Source organism: Mustela putorius, unplaced genomic scaffold (genome assembly GCF_011764305.1).
Source record: "Mustela putorius furo isolate JIRA1106 unplaced genomic scaffold, ASM1176430v1.1 tig00000695_pilon_pilon_pilon, whole genome shotgun sequence".
NCBI lineage: Eukaryota > Metazoa > Chordata > Mammalia > Carnivora > Mustelidae > Mustela > Mustela putorius.
The window spans coordinates 8,506,608-8,523,110 of NW_025421447.1; the positions used below are offsets into that span (position 1 = coordinate 8,506,608).

General features: G+C 46.2%; 2 protein-coding genes across 11 annotated transcripts in view; one reads left to right on the plus strand and one right to left on the minus strand.

Moving 5' to 3' along the window:
- STX8 (syntaxin 8) overlaps positions 1 to 1,232 on the minus strand; it is a 243,525-nt gene extending 242,293 nt beyond the window's left edge. For 5 of the 9 annotated variants that reach the window (XR_006607668.1, XM_045083381.1, XM_045083379.1 and 2 more), the window contains exon 1: positions 1,082 to 1,232. Coding sequence is in view for 6 of the 9 variants with exons in the window: in XM_045083381.1 (XP_044939316.1) it covers positions 1,082 to 1,098 (17 nt within the window). In the remaining 3 variants the exon portion in view is untranslated. Of the gene's footprint in view, positions 1 to 1,070 lie in introns of all 9 variants that reach the window. The other 4 variants (XM_004760175.3, XM_045083383.1, XM_045083384.1 and 1 more) reach the window with 3 other exon arrangements.
- A 569-nt stretch (positions 1,233 to 1,801) lies between these two features.
- CFAP52 (cilia and flagella associated protein 52) overlaps positions 1,802 to 16,503 on the plus strand; it is a 36,383-nt gene continuing 21,681 nt past the window's right edge. Inside the window, exons 1-6 of one of the 2 annotated variants that reach the window (XM_004760170.3) lie at positions 1,802 to 1,941; positions 8,523 to 8,722; positions 9,165 to 9,301; positions 11,734 to 11,862; positions 14,354 to 14,453; positions 15,500 to 15,616. In XM_004760170.3, the coding sequence (XP_004760227.1) occupies positions 1,872 to 1,941; positions 8,523 to 8,722; positions 9,165 to 9,301; positions 11,734 to 11,862; positions 14,354 to 14,453; positions 15,500 to 15,616 (753 nt within the window). In that variant the 5' untranslated portion in view covers positions 1,802 to 1,871. Of the gene's footprint in view, positions 1,942 to 8,522; positions 8,723 to 9,164; positions 9,327 to 11,733; positions 11,863 to 14,353; positions 14,454 to 15,499; positions 15,617 to 16,503 lie in introns of those variants that run through there. The other variant, XM_045083377.1, reaches the window with a different exon arrangement.

The following is a 16,503-nucleotide window of genomic DNA, read 5'->3' on the forward strand; positions in this document are numbered from 1 at the left end:
GATACTTGTACGTGATATATAATATATACGCATAGTATATACGCTTTCCTTTTAAAAATCAGTACCGGCTATTACTCCAAATGACAGAGCTGAAGATGTGGCGCTCTTTTTCTCTGGAAATGGTATTTTTCTATCAGAGTGTACAACAGGTGTTAAAATTAGGTGGAAAAAAAATCATTAAATCAAGTGAGCCATTTGGCCCTGTTAACCCAGAGCGGAAGTAATGCTTTGATCCTGCAACCTATTCTAGTAGTCACAGTGCCTACAACTTAATTATAAATTATGCCAGAAATATTAACAAGAACTTTCCAGAGCTAGGATATGCTTTTAATCATTAAACCGAAAAACTCCAGTCCGACATGCAGGTAGCAAGATGTTCCTTAGGATCAGAACTTGCTTTTCATCATTCAGTCCTTGGGATGTAATTGTTGAAGAAATAACCCTTTCCAGCTTTTTTTTTTTTTTTTTTTTTTTTTTTTTTTTTTTTTTTAACTGCAGAGCTGCTGCAGCAGAAACAGCCTGACTCAGGGAAGGGTTAGCCGCCTTACAAACAAATGCGTAATTTCCCTCCCTGATTCCTCTAAGTTTTTTGAAGGGCCCACAAGATCTAGGTCCTAGTGCCAACTGGTTACTAACCGGCGGATGACCGTGGATTCTGAACCTCGGTTTTCTCAGACCCGGAGGTAAGAGGGGGGAGGTCACCCGATGCACCGGCGTTCCACAAAAAGGTGACTCGGACTTCACTCTCCCCGCAGTCCAAGGAAGCTTGCACCACCAGCCAGCTCTGCAGCAGGACGGGCGGGAAGTCCCCGCGGCCAGAGGCAGCCCAGAAGGACTAAACGCATGTGTCCGGGAGTCGGTACTCGTCCTCACCTCCCCAGTGTCCACCCGGTTCCCCTCCCGGGCCACCCCCGCGAGCACCGAGGTTGGCGGGACGCGGCGCGGTCCCCCTGGGCACGGGAAGGCCCCTCCCCTTCTCCTGAGGGGCTCCCCCAGCCCCAAAGCTTGGCTACCGTCCGCTCCCCGGAAGCCCGGCCTCCCCCGCGGACCCTCGACGCGGCCGCCCTCACCCAGGGCTCACCAGGGGTCCGGGGCCATCGTGCAGTCTCCGCCCGCCGCCGCCGCTGTCGGACACTTCCTGCTCGCGGCAGCTGACTACGGCGGCCCGAGCGGCTCACACCCCGCGGTTCGACCGGGCGCGACCGCAACCCGGCGTTTGCCCGGGGAGCGTACACCTGGGGTTGGAAAGGATGATCGCGAAAGCGAAGCGGCCCCCGGGGAACGTCAGATTGGAGCAATCTAATCTAATCGGTTCCCCCTGAGGGACGCGAACAGCCTGGCCCAATGAAAATTAAACTGTTGGGCAAAAATCTGAGCATTTTCCCGGGAAGGTGGGCGCATCTCAACACTTCCAGCAGTTACCTGAATTTTCATCCCGCTTCAAAACAAAAACAAAAACAAAAACAAAACAAACAAACAAAAAACTGGACAGGGGGCACAGCGGCCCGACTGTGCTGTGTAAATTTACTAAAACTCACTTAGAGTGAACTTTATACGTAAAGTGATAGTTCAAAAAAGCTTAAAAATTCTTTTCAACCCTGCTTCCAACAAGGGACCCAAAGAAGTGGTCATTATATCAGTGCCTGATTCTATAGTTGCGAAAAAAGTCACAGATGCTTTCCGTGGAGGGAAAGCGTGCACTCAGCGACCTTAAATTTCCAGGGAAAGGGGAGTGGGGAAAGCCCACCTCGTTTTGCAGCGCGAGCTCGGGGCGCGGCAGCCCGGAGCGCATGCGCACGTCCGTTACCATACCGACAGGCAGACGCTACGCCGCGGTAAGCTGAGAGCGGGGAGAGCCCAAGCTCCTGGGGATGGAGAACCAAACTTCGCTCAAAGCCGAGGTGGCCGAGCTGGAGCTTGAGGCCGTGATTGGCTTCAACGGTGAGGCCTCGAGCGTGTCTGGGCTGGGCGGGTTGCGAGCCCCGGGGACGAGTAGCGCGAACGGGGACACCGGTGTGGGACCTCGGGTGCACCTGGAAGGCAGCGCGGGACACTGGCCAGGGCCAAGCTCTCTTCTGCCCCAGGGCCCCGGGGAGTCCCTTCCTCGCTCCAAGTCTCAGGAACTAGGAAGGCTTCGCAGCACCTAGAAAGGACAAGGGCCTCCTCCCCGGGATCGAGGATGAGTGGGGTGGCCGTAATCTTTCACCCCATGGTCAGTTCCACCTTGGCCATAAGCCCTCGCGCAGCCCCTAGAGCTGCCCGCCCCTCGGCCCCTGGGACCAAGAAACTCCTAGAACCCCAGCTGATGTGCTAATGAGAACGGGCTGGGGACTGAACGTGGGTGTGAGCAGCTGCTTTAGGGAATGGTCTTGTCCCCTAACCCAAGAATTCTTAATGGTGAGGATTTCAGACCCGGATAAAAGGCGGAGAGGACGCCAGGGGGAGCTGGAGAGGAAAGATGCTCGGGTCAGGGGAGACCTGCTGGTTCAGTTCACATCTTATTTAGGACTGCCTGTTATTTTGAAATTTAAGGGGTGGGTGGTGGGAGGAAGTGCTCTTGATGTTGGGTGTGAAGGAAGGAAACAAGCAATACGTTATGATTTAGAAAAAGTAAACCTTTTTAAAAAGTGCGTTGTGTTGCCTGGAAGTTTTAAAATTATGATAATGCAGATGCAGAACCATCAAAGATTAAAGTTTTTAGGCACATTCTGGGACTTGGCTCTTGACTCTTCGTTTTGGTTTAATAGTTTCTGATAGAAAGTGGGCAGCTTAGTGCATCTGAGAAATCTTTGTAGCTGGTGACAAGGTCATTGGTAAAGAAAGAGAGTGAGTGACCTCTGAGTGCAGGGGGTCACCCCAGTGACCAGTGCAGAGCTTCCAAAACAGAGCTCTGCGACCGAGTTCATTCTGTTTTGTCGAGCTCTAAGAATAAATACCTAGCCCCTTATATTCCATTGCTTCCCATGGCCATGACAGAGGTTAGCTTTCGCATGGAAACAAATTAGAAGCCAATGCAAAGCCCCTTTTCTCATTTTCATGCTAGAACTCCTTGCAGAGTTACATTAAAGTTTATGAATTTCACCTTGAGAGTGTGAAAGTGTAATGGTGCTTGACTATTGTAGGTATTGTATTTTGATGGGAATTTATTATTTAAGCAAACCAAACATAGTTGTATGGCGTATTAAAGCATTTTATAAAGCTACAGTTATTAAGAATTTGATATTGGCACAAGAATAGCCACATTTATCAATTGACTGGAGTAGATAAGGCCATGTTTATCCTATCACGCGAAGAGTTTCTAAACTAAAAACAGCCACAATAGACCAACAGATCAAGGGTCTACAATCTATAGACTGTTGGCTTGGGTTTTTTTTTTTTTTTTTAAAGATTTTATTTATTTATTTATTTGACAGAGGGAGAGAGATCACAAGTAGGCAGAGAGGCAGGCAGAGAGAGAGGGGGAAGCAGGCTTACTGATACTGGGCTTGATCCCAGGACCCTGAGATCGTGACCTGGGCCAAAGGCAAAGGCTTAACCCACTGAGCCACCCAAGCGCCCCATGCTCTGATTTTAAAGTTTTACTAGAACCCAGCCATGCACATTTGTTGATATGTTGTCTATGGCCGCTTTTACACTATGGTAGCATACTTGAGTAACTGTGGTCCATGATGCCTACTGTCTGGCCCTTTATAGAAAATATTTGCTGACCCCTGAAATGGATAAAGGGTAAAGAAATATAAATGGCGGGGCACCTGGGTGGCTCAGAAGGTTAAAGCTGCTGCCTTCGGCTCAGGTTATGATCCCAGGGTCCTGGGATCGAGCCCCACATCAGGTTCTTTGCTCGACATGCAGGCTGCTTCCCCCTCTCTCTCTCTGCCTGCCTCTCTGCCTACTTGTGATCTCTCTCTATCAAATAAATAAAATAAAATCTTTAAAAAAAAAAAAGAAATATAAATGGCTACTAGCTCAAAATGTTTAAACAAGGGGCGCCTGGGTGGCTCGGCGGGTTACAGCCTCTGCCTCCGGCTAGGATCATGATCCCAGGGTCCTGGAATTGAGCCCCACATTGGGCTCTCTGCTCAGTGGGGAGCCTGCTTCCTCCTCTCTCTCTCTGCCCGGCCTCTCTGCCTACTTGCGATCTCTGTCAAATAATCAAATAAAATCTTTTAAAAAATAGTTTTTAAAAAAGTTAAAACAAAACAGATAAAAAACCCTGCTATTAAAACCTTGACTCTTTTTTTCTCAGACGGGCAAAGCTACAAATAGAGATGACAGTAGGATAAGAATAACAAATGGCTCTGATTACTACTGCCAGAAGCATAAATTTTACAACCTTTTTGAAAGAGTTTTTGTAGTAGCACCCATTAAGATTTCTAATGAGAATTATCTTGGGACTTCTAAAACTTGAGCCACTTATTCAAGTTTCCAAAAGAGGGATATCTCAGCGGCTCAGTTGGTTGAGCGTCTGCCTTAGGCTCGGGTCATGATTCCGGGGTCCTGCATCGAGTCCCTCATGGGCTCCTTGCTCAGCAGGTAGTCTGCTTCTCCCTCTGCCTCTGCCTGCTCTGCCTGCTCTGCCTGTTCTGCCTGCCACTCTCCATGCTTCTGATCTCTCTCTGACAAATAAATAAGAATCTTCTAAAAAAAAAAAAAAAAGTTTCCAAAAGAACTATGTACTGTGGGATTCACTGTGGTACTCTGTATCATTGCCTATATACCGGAGGAAACCCACCTGTCCATTGGTTAGAAATTGGTTTAAAAACAATTGCAGGGCACCTGGGTGTCTCAGTGGGTTAAGCCTCTGCCTTCGACTTAGGTCATGATCTCAGGGTCCTGGAATCAAGCCCCACATCAGGCTCTCTGCTCAGCAGGGAGCCTGCTTCCCCCTCTCTCTCTCTGCCTGCCTCTCTACCTACTTGTGATCTCATTCTCTCTGTCAAATAAATAAATAAATAAAATCCTTAAAAAAAAATTGCAGTCCAGCAGTGTTTTGGAACTAGATAGAGGTAGTGGTCCTTTGACAGTGTGTATGTACTAACTGCCCCTGGATCGTCCCCTGCTTCAAAATGGTTTATTTTATGTGAATTTCACCCCAGTAAATTATTTTTTAAATTATAGTCCTTTTGTACAAAATACTACATAACCCTTAAGAAAAATGAGATAGATCTATAGGGCAAGAACAAGGAAAGACGTGAAAGGTATGTTAGCTGTAAAACGCAACTTGCCCAATAGTACATGTGGTATGAGCATATTACAGTTTAAGTCTGTGTGTGTGTGTGTGTGTGTGTGTGAGAGAGAGAGAGAGAGAGAGAGAGAGAGGTGGGGAGTGGTGGACGTGAGTATATATGGAGAAAAGAGGGAAATGTGTTTATTCTAGGGGACATGTGTGATTTTGGCTACTCAACATCCCAATATCTTTTTATTTGAGGAGAATCCCAAGATAGGCCAAGAGGGGTATCTGCTGCCTTTGATCAGGTCTTAAAGGGGCGGAGGCTTCCTCTCCTAACTCATTGGAGGACAGTTCAGAGAAAGGTGACATCATTGCTCAGAGGGGGCCAGAAGTGCCCACCCAGAGCTTCCCCTCTTCAGGACTGGGGCATAAGAATGGAGCCCAGTGGGAATAAGAATTCCTTAGTTCATGTCTCTTGGTCTGGCCTAGCTACTGGTCCTGTCTCTTTTTCAAGTCTGATTTTCCATACTTCCTACCAGTTCTGTGAGCTTTTTCCTTCCAAGAAATTATTTTTCCCTTTAAGTTCTGCCAGAAACGACCTTTCTTGCTAGCAACCAGGAGCCCTAATTATCAAATGCAAAGAAATAAATCTGGAGAAATACACATCTTTGTGTTAACAATGGTATGCAGGGGGTAGTGTAGGGCTCTTTTAGTTTTATCATAAAATAGTTGAACAGAAATTTAGGATGGCACAATGAATACAGAGTATTGCATGCAGAATTAGCAAATTTTGACACTTTTTCTTATTTGAGTTAGTATTTTTAAGAAAAAAAAATCACATTTTCTGTTCTTTCTCCTGACACACTATCATATCCTTTCTCCCTCTTTGGAGACAACCACTTTCCTGAAGGTAATGTGTACTCTTTCTAGCTATGTTTTTACATTTTACTGTACATGTAAAATATTAAATATGCTATATATAAATAATTTATAGCACAAAGTTGCATATTTCTATATTTTATAGAAATATCATCCTGGACACATTCTGAAGCCTGCTTTTTTTTTTTTTCTTTAAAGATTTTATTTGCTTATTTGACACAGAAAGAGCATAATCAGGGTCCTGCAAGCAGAGGGAGAGGGAGAAGTAGGGAGCCTGATGCAGGGCTTGATGTGGGGCTCCATCCTAGGACCCCAGGATCAGGACCTCACCAAAGGTGGCTGCTTCACCACCAACTGAGCCACCCAGGTGCCCCATATTATCAGCCTTTTTAATTGTAGCCATTTTGATGGAGAGGAAATGGTATCTCCTTTGAGATGTAATCTGCATTTCCTTGATTACTTGCAGAGTTGCCTGCCTTTTCATATGTTTATTGGCTTTTGACTTTCCCCCCTCATTAGTTGCCTGTTCCACATCCTTGGCTCATCCTTCTGTTAAAGCCCTTTGTGTCTTTCTTATTTCTCTGCCATAGCTCTTTGCATATTCTGGGTAGGATGCTTGTCTGTCTTGGCCATTGCAAATATCTTCAACTGGTTTCCGTTTTTCTTTTCATCTTGTCAAGAGTCACTAAAAACTTTACATTTTTAACATAACTGGACAAATGTATTGGCCTTTTCTGTTAGCATTTGCTGTTTTTGTGACCTGTCGAAGAAGTCCTTTCCTACAACTTGTGTACACGTTGAGTCTCGTTTGTCACAGTTGGGTCCTTGATCTATTCGAGATGTACTGTTTGTGGTTGGTGTGAAGTTGGATCTAATTTTACATTTTCCCATATGGATAGCCATATGATTGCTTATAAGGTAACTACAACTGAGTAACTCTACATATAATGAGTAAATCACTCCCAAAGACACAAACCTTAGTCTTTTGAGAACCTACTGCATGAAAAAGGAATGACCTCAATTAAAGCAAGAGAAATCATTTATTCAATAAATATTTTTGGCAATTTGAGCAAAAAAAAAAAAAATCTACTTAGCTCCCGGAATCACATTATGGACCAAAATAAATTCTAGAGGGAGTTAAATGTAAGAGATGAATTCACTAAAAGACCAGAAGATGATATTAATAAATATTTATGACTCTTTTGATGGAGTAGGAAATAGCCATAGAACAATTTTAAAATACCCAGGAATAAACATACCAAGAAATGTGTGAGATCTTTATGAGGAAAAATTGAAGTTGAAAAAATGGAAAATGCCACTGGAAACCCTGAAGGGAGACTTTGGAAAAACACATCCTACTTTTAGAAAGAAGATCGAATGTGTTATTATAAAAATTATTTTTCCTTAATCTACACCTGGAATACTATTCCACTTGAAGTGATTTTTAACTGATCAAACTGACTTTACAGTTTATACTATAAAACACTATCAAACACAACCCCAGGAATTCTGACCCATGTTGAGTGATAAGGAAGGACTTCTGTCTATTTCATATTAAAACATTTAGCAAAGGTTTGCAGTTCTTGAGATGGTTCTTGGCAAATACCTAGAGGATGGGGGGTTGGGGGATGGGGTCTCACACTGAGAGGGCCTGACTTCTTTAGAGTGCCTGGTGGTGACTTAGAACCAAATTATTTTTATCCAACTTCTGCAGTGACTTCACATTCCTCATGCCTCTGCACTTGCGGAGACAGGCACTCAGGAAATCTGCTTCTCAGCATTACACACTTGGCCCTGGGGCCTCGCTCTCCAACAGTGACATTGCTGGACCTGCGACAGGATCTCTGAGAGCTTGTGAGAAATGCAGAATGTCAGCCCCTCTCCAGACCTCAGATCCGAATCTGCATTTTCACCAGATCCCCTGGCAATTTTATACTTGTTAGGGTATGAGAAGTGGTATACTAGGCTGACCTTGTCGGTTGAATAAAATTACATTACCCCCCCACACACACACAAAACACACTTACTTTAGTTGAAATCAGGTTTATTCCAAAAGCGTTCTCTTTTCCGTTCAGTTTTTTAAAAATTGGCCACTTTACCAAATTATTACTATTTTTTTAAAAGATTTTATTTAATTCTTTGACAGATAGGGGGAGTGAGCACAAGCAGGGGGAGCAGCAGAGGGAGAGGGCAGCCGACTTCCCCCTGAGCAGGGAGCCCAACAGGGGGCTCCATCCCAGGATCTGATCCAAAGGCAAACACTTCACCGACTGAGCCGCCCCAGGCGCCCCCTAACTGTTTTGTTTTAAGTAAGCTCCATGTCAAACCCCAGGGCTTGAATTCACAACCCAGAGATGAAGAGTCAGCTGCTCTACGGATGGAGCCAGCCGGGCGCCCCTAATTACTACTATTTTTATTTTTACTTACTTATTTATTTTTTAATGGCTACTCTTCTTTAACCTCTCCCTTTCAGGACACGTGCCCACGGGCCTGAAATGCCATCCTGACCAAGAGCATCTCATTTACCCTCTGGGCTGCACGATCCTGATTCAGGCAATTAACACCCAGGAACAGAATTTCCTGCACGGTCATAGCAACAACGTCTCCTGTGTGACCATCTCCAAGAGTGGGGTTTACATAGCCTCCGGACAGGTCACGTTCATGGGCTTCAAGGTGAATGCGTGAAAGACAGCTCCCTGGCAATAGATAGTGAGGTGCCCCCCCGCCCCCCAGAAACCCGGCTCCCTCTCCAGCTCGGCTCTGTGCTGGCACACATCCTTCCTCTCCCTCTTCTTCCCTTGGCCTCCTCTTTGATCTTGTCTTCATTCCCCAGGCCTGAGGATAAAGTATTTTGGTGTTCACACCGGACCCGGCAGCTTGCAGACTGATAACGCTCAGGAACTGAAAAGTCCCTGCTTAATTCATTTTTATTTTTATTTTTCTAGTCCTTGCTTCTTTTAAAACTGTTGCCGGTTTCTCACCGTTGTGTGTGTTAAGACATGATCTAATTTCCAGAAAAAGTGCAATTACTGATTATTTCTCGCCCAGACGGGGAGCTCTCCCCTCAGAGCCTTTGGAAGCTGGGCTGTGTTCTGATGTGTCTTCTTGCCCCCAGGCAGATATCATTCTGTGGGATTATAAGAAAAGGGAGCTGATTGCCCGGCTATCACTTCACAAGGGCAAAATTGAAGCGCTGGCCTTTTCACCAAACGATTTGTACTTGGTGTCCCTCGGAGGCCCAGATGATGGAAGGTAATGAACTCACGTTAATCTCTAGGTATGTTCTGCGTCCTCTCCCCATGGACATTCTCTGTTGGCCTGTCCCTGTTCAGCTGTGTGTCCTGTGCAAAGCCTATGGTACCACAGGGCCAGAGTTCTCAACCTGAGATGCTCATTGCAAACCACGGGGGAGCTTTATTGTTTTAATTTATTCATTTGAGAGAGACAGACAGAGGGCACAAGCAGAGGGAGATGGAGAAGCAGACTCCCCGCTGAGCTGGGAGCCCGATGTGGGGATCGACCCCACAACCCTGAGATCATGACCAGAGCCAAAGGCCATGCTTGACCAACTGGGCCACCCAGGCATCCCATGGGGTGTTTCAGAAATCCCGGATACCTAACTCCACCTCCAGGGAGCTGGATTTGATTGGCCTGGGCTTTCGGTGGCCTCAACGCTTCCCAGGCGATTCCAACATGCAGCTGAAGTTGGGCACTTTTGCTGTAAAAGAAAGATGACATCATCATCATCAATGACAACAGTTGATTTGGCGGTGGGGTGAACACCTTAGTATTATCACCTTAACTCGAAGTGGGAGCTCCGGGGTCATGTGACAGGTGATAAACGAAGGCCACCAACTGGTAAGTAGTAGAGTGGGGAGAACCACCCAGGCAGTGTGACCCCAGAGGTGGTGACATTTTTTTTTTAAAGATTTTATTTATTTACTTGCCAAAGATCTCAAGTAGGCAGAGAGGCAGAAGAGAGAGAGAGAGGGAAGCAGGCTCGCCGCTGAGCAGAGAGCCCAGTGCGGGGCTCCATCCCAGGACCCTGAGATCATGACCTGAGCCAAAGGCAGAGGCTTGACCCACTGAGCCACCCAGGCACCCCATCCTTTTCCATGGTTTATAAAGAAAGGATATTGTCCAGCTACACCCAAGAATTCAGAATTCATATCCCCTCCAGCATGAAGAGTTCTCTCCAGGAGCACTGGGATATTTTTTTTTTTACACCTTCATTGAGATATATTTCACATACCATAAAATCCACCCATGTAAAGTATATGGCTGTATACTTTTTGGCATAGTAGTTATCCGAGTGGATTCCTTCCTTTCTTCCTTTCTCCCTCCCTCTCTCCCTCTCTTCCTCTTCTTTTTGCTGAAATATTTCCCCCAAAGACATTTTTTACATGTCAAGTGGTATAACCACCACCACAAACAATTGTAGAACATTTTAACACTCCAAAAAGAGACTTTCTGCCCATTAGCGGTCCTTCCCTGTTCCTGCTCTGCCCTTACCCTCCCAGCCCCGGGCAACTGCTCCTCTACTTCCCATCTCCCTAGATTTGCCTGCACTGACTGGCTCCCCTAAGTGGGATAATACAATAGGTGGCCTTTTGCAACTGATTTTTTTTATTAAGCACAGTGTTTTCAAGGCTCATCTGTCCAGTAATACTCCACTGTATGGCGACACCACATCTTCTCCATCAGTTGATGGGGCTCTGGGTCTTTCCTACCTGGAAGCTATTATTCATAATGCAGTAATGAACTTCATGTGCAAGACTTGGTGTAGATGTATGTCATTTCTCTTGGGCATGAGGGACTTGGTTTTAAGAGTGTTTTTTGAGGGGGAGGGGGATATGCCTCTCAAGTTTTCCACTTCCCCTGTCAATTTCCTACTAAGAAAAAAAAATTATGGCTCTTATGTTACCTCCTACCTCCCCATTCCTACCCATCTTGGTTCCACCTGGATTTTAGACGCCCTGTGATAATCCCTTCTACATGGAGGAAACCAAAGTTTGTAACATCCACATTCCTTTTTCTTTATCATTTTGATTCGGATGTTCCCCCAGCATTTGTATTATTGTCTGAACACATTCAGTTTAAGGCTAAGTTGTGTGATTGCACCAGAAGAAAGGAAAGGGAACCCAAAGCAGTACTTCTCCAATTGGGGTCCGCAGACCAGGAGCACCGGCATCACTGGGGACTTTTTTAGAAAAGTGAGATCTCAGTCCCATCCCCCAGCCCGCTCACTCAAGTTCTGGGGGTGAGTCCCGGCAGCCTCTGGCCAAGCCTGCCATGTGACTCTGGTACATGGTCACATTTGCGAGCACTGCCTGATGTCATCCTCTTTGTTGCGCTGTTTTTTTCTGGAATACTTCTCCAAGGAAAACTTTTTACATGAGAGAAATGGGTGGTAAATTTTTATGCCTTGCCTCTCTGAAAATGTCTTTACAGCTTCATTGATGGGGTCCCTGGTTTCCAGCCTCCTTATCATTTTCTGTCAAAGCCTTTGAAGTGTCACCTGCTTGTCTTCCAATATCCAGCGTGACGCCAGGGACGTCTGGGGTTCTATGTAATTCTTTCATTCCTTTTCTTCCTTTGATTCTAGAACCACTAAAAAAAAACTTGTTTCTTCTCTTTGAGAGCCTGTCTCCCCCTGACTTTTTCGGTCCCTCTTGTTTTGGCAGTGTGGTCGTGTGGAGCATAGCGAAGAGAGAAGCCATCTGCGGCAGTCCCGCGGCCGGCCTCAACGTGGGCAATGCCACCACCGTGCTCTTCTCGAAGTGCTGGGATGAGATGTTTGTCACTGCTGGGAAGTACGTGCCTGCAGTCAGGGTTTTCAGTACTCGTAGCAAGGTCGTTCCAACTTGGGGGAATTCAGTATCAGCCCTGCGACAATACCTTACGTCCTAATTTGCATGATTTCGTAGTCCTTAAAAATCCTTTTAACGGGAGTTCTTTTCAATATGGTTATTTGAGAATTCTGTGTTTCCTAACCGTAGAGGGCTCTGCTCCCCTGCTAAATTCATTCTGGATTCTGGTCTGTTTGTGACTGATAACACCCCACCTACAACTCACGCTCGCAGTGCAACGTGCACAATTGCACGGATTCACTTGCTGGTCCACGTTTCTCAGCACCTGCTCTTGATTTAGGTCTTCTGAAATGATAGCTCGCAAGCGAAAGGGCCAGGAAGCTTCAGATGTTCGGCTCTTAGCCACATGAGATCATTTCCGGTAGGGTCAGCTCATAACCAGCTAATGAGGACCAAGCTGAAGGCCAGCATCTGTCTAAGAAAGACAGCAGCGAGAGCAGGTCTGGAGTCTGAGTTCAAGGTTAAACCTGCAGGAAAGCATCATCTTTCCTGTGGCCGACCAGTTAAAAGTTCCGAACGCTGTGAACGTGGGGTCAACGTCCATGTTGGGTGGAACTCTCTGTTTCAGCTCGTCGTGGTCTCCCTCTGTGAAAGGCACACACCAGGGGCTCCTTTTCCAGCCAGAGTGAGGGATTGCTCATGTCTGCTGTGTGTCCTGTGCCCTCCTTATGACACGCAGCATATATTTGTTCCAGGGCTAATTCTGAGGACAGGTTTATTTAGTGGCTGTGAACCTGGCTGGCTGAACGGGAGCCAGCCCCTAAGGAGTGAATCTTAGTAGGAGAGCGCTGTGAGCTGGAAGCAGGTGGTGGTGTAACCCTGTCTTCCGCAGCCACTGGCGACCACACAGTGCGTTCCTGGGTTACAGCCTGGCTGCAGAAGGCTGTGCGCGATGAGGGCCCCACTGGTCCTCAGCAGCTTGGCTTTGGCTGTGGGCATCAGCCCACTCTGATGTCCACGGACAGTGTTCCTCCAGGGGCCAAAGCTTGAATCAAAGCTGCCCCCTTCCAAACTTTTTCTTTTCCTTAGAACAATCTATGTTGTAGATGGGCTTTAACTGGGTATGACAGTGGTAAGTGAGAACAAGGACTCTTAAGGAAGACTTCAGGTCAGACATCCACAGCCGCCTCCGTGATGCTTCCAACTCCAAATATTCCATGATAACGTCCCCCACGGGAGATTCTGCAAATTCCGATTTGACATCCAAACGACGTCTGCCAGGAAGGCCACGGAGAAGCTGGTTTTGTTTTTGTTTTTTATTTTGTTTTAATTTTGAAAGTACTCAAGAGAAGTAATCAAATAAGAAATAGATTCATATTCAGGGATGCCTGGGTGGCTCAGTCGGTTAAGCGGCTGCCTTCGGCTCAGGTCATGATCCCAGCGTCCTGGGATCGAGTCCCACATCGGGCTCCCTGCTCCGCAGGGAGCCTGCTTCTCCCTCTGCCTCTGCCTGTCACTCTGCCTGTCTGTACTGTCTCTATTCCTCTGACAAATAAATAAATCTTAAAAAAAAAAAGAAATAGATTCATATTCAAATAAGAAAGTATTCAAAATACTTATTTAAGGGCACTTACTATGTGCATAGCTCTGGAGGTTAAAAGGAAAAGGAAAACTGAACTTGACTGATCTATTTTTTATTTTTTATTTTATTTATTTATTGGCAGTTAATTTATTTTAGTAATCTCTGCCCAATGTGGGGCTCCAAACTCAAACCCCAAGATCAAGAGTCACGGGCTCTTCTGACTTAAGTCAGCTGGGCAGTCCGGTCAAACTATTTTTAAATTAATCTTTTCTGCCTTTGACTATTAGCTTCAGCTGTTATGTTGACCGTGATACATTTATACAGTTATTAATATTAACATGCAATGATTAAATGCCAACTGTATACCAAGTCTTATGTCAGATGCTGATTTTGTATGGCTCTAAGGTTGCTATTTCTCATGAAGAGAGAGGACTCTCCGTGATGAAGCACTTCCCTTGTCCCTGAGCCGGGAGACAGATGCGTGGGTCGATCCAGGGTCACAACCTGAGACGAATTAGCATCTACCTAACTGAGCCACCGAGGCGCCCTGATCGAGTGAAAACTTTTAAGTAGAACACGAAGCCTAACAAACCCTCAGAAATATCCAGTTCTCCTCTCTTCAGCCCCCTTTTCAGGGAAATGCAGAAAACAGAGAAGAGATCAGGAGATTCTTTTTTTTTTTTTTTTAAGATTTTATTTATTTATTTGACAGAGAGAGAGATCACAAGTAGGCATAGAGAGAGGGGGAAGCAGGCTCCCTGCCGAGCAGAGAGCCCAATGTGGGGCTCAATCCCAGGACCCTGAGATCATGACCTGAGCCGAAATGAGGCTTAACCCACTGAACCACCCAGGCGCCCTGAGATCAGCAGATTCTTAAGTGCATATTCCTTTGATTGTGTCTCTCTTCCTTAGTGGGACAATCCGAGTGTGGGAACTGGATCTCCCGAACAGGAAAATCTGGCCAACTGAGTGCCAAACGGGTCAGATGAAAAGAATAGTCATGAGTATCACAGTAAGTATTACTCCAAGTGTGATTGTCCATAATTATTGGAACCAGGTCCTGTTAATAATATTGACTGAGGGGTGTGTGTGTGTGTGTGTGTGTGTGCGTGTGCACATGCGTGCACATACATTTTGCATACTTAGGTACATGTACCTTGGGCTGAGCGTTGAGAGATGAGGTCTGGACCTCGAGGATGCTGATTGAGGGGGTGCAGGTGAGGGCGAGTCTCACTTCCAGAGCTCCCTTTAGGAGCTGGAGAGGAGCTGCCTAGACACAGCCCCGGGGGAGTCTTGTTTTACCAGGACTTGGGCTCTGCCACTGGACACCAGATGCCTGCCTCCCCTAGACTGAAGCCGTGTGTCCAGAATGCACTCCGTGGCCATAGCCCCTCCTGATGGCATTGGAATAGGAAATAATTCTTCTTTTTTAAAATTTTATTTATTTATTTGAGGGAGAGAGAGAGAGAACACAAGCAGGAGGATCAGCAGAGAGAGAGGGAGAAGCAGACTCCCCGCTGAGCAGGGAACCTGATGCGGGACTCCATCCCAGGACCCTAAGATCATGACCTGAGCCGAAGGCAGACACTTAACAACTAAGTCACCCAGGTGCCCTTATTCCTATATCTTTAATGTGGACTCACACACTCATACAGACAACTCCATTCTCCACTGACTTGTTTCTCTTATCTACCACATCAATGTTTTATGCAGATAGACTTTGGAAAATATGAGATTAAAGCAAACACAAGGCACCCTTCAGAGGTATCTTCAGAACCAGGACTGGCAGGCTATCTCTGCATGTGTATCTAACATTAGTTAGATAGAAATCCCCAGGCTGGCTGGAGTCCCGTATTTCCTCCACTTCCCAGTTTGGCCCTGATTCTGCGCCCTGGGCTCTTCGTGTCCATCCTAAAGTCCGAGGAAATTAAAGGAGTCATGAGCACCTTTGTAGGTCTTCCTGGGGCCTCAGAGAAAGTTTGTCCCACCCCGATCCGGGCTTAGGGGCATCCCTGAGAAAACATAGGTCTTTAGGCCTCTTTCCTCTCTGATCCCCAGATGGCCGCCGACGACAGCTTTTTCTTCCTTGGCACCACAACTGGAGACATTCTGAAAATGAACCCGAGGACCAAACTGCTGGCAGACACTGGGCCTGCGAAGGACAAGTTCAGTCTGGTGAGTAGAGCTCACCAACGTCTGTCCTGCCCTCCTCTCTTCTGACGATTTCTTCCCTCTCCTGCAGCACAGACTTGCGTGAAGAGTCTGTGGAAAAAAGAAAAAAGAGTGTGTGGTGTCCAAGGCCACACTGAAATTTGCAAAGTGCAATGACTCATTACTGTCCAAGGCCTCATCTCTGGTTCGTATGCAGAGCAAGGGTATTCCACGGGGTCCCCAGTGAGGGGATCAGACCACACGATTTTTACGTCATCCAAACACAGGGCCATACATACACATACAGAGGTATGTAATTTTTGTCCTAATCTAATAGCTAGATCTTAAATTTTAACTTTAGCCAGCGCTGTAAGTCATAAGCAAAACCTAGAAACTGTGGATTGTTTCTATTTTGCAGAGTTCCTAACAATTCTGGTTAAAAGTCCAGAAAGACCTCGATATTTAAATCAAAATAAAAGCCTACGATCATAGGATCGTCTTACATATTAAGTGATGCTGTTTCCGGGACCCCAGAAAGTAACTGGGGCTGTCTCTGCTAACCTTTGAATCTGAGAGCTTGTGGTAGGTTCTGCACCTGCCTGTCTCATGTCTGATAATAGAACAGATGGTTCTTGGCTCCAGTGCCTTCCCACTTAGCAGATATTCTCAGGAAGACGTGAAATCTCGCACCGTGTTCCTAGGGAAGATGTTAGAGTTTTCTTAATCATGCAAGCTTAATCATGCTCAAGCTTTTAAGGGCGTACGTAAGAATAAGAGGATACCATAGTGTGGGTAGAGAAGGGTTTAGAAATAATCCGCTCTTTCAAAGCGCTCCATAAAACGCTATGGAGGAATTCCGATCTGGATATCTTGGGCACCCTCCCCCTCCAGCACTTGGGATCTGAGTGCCT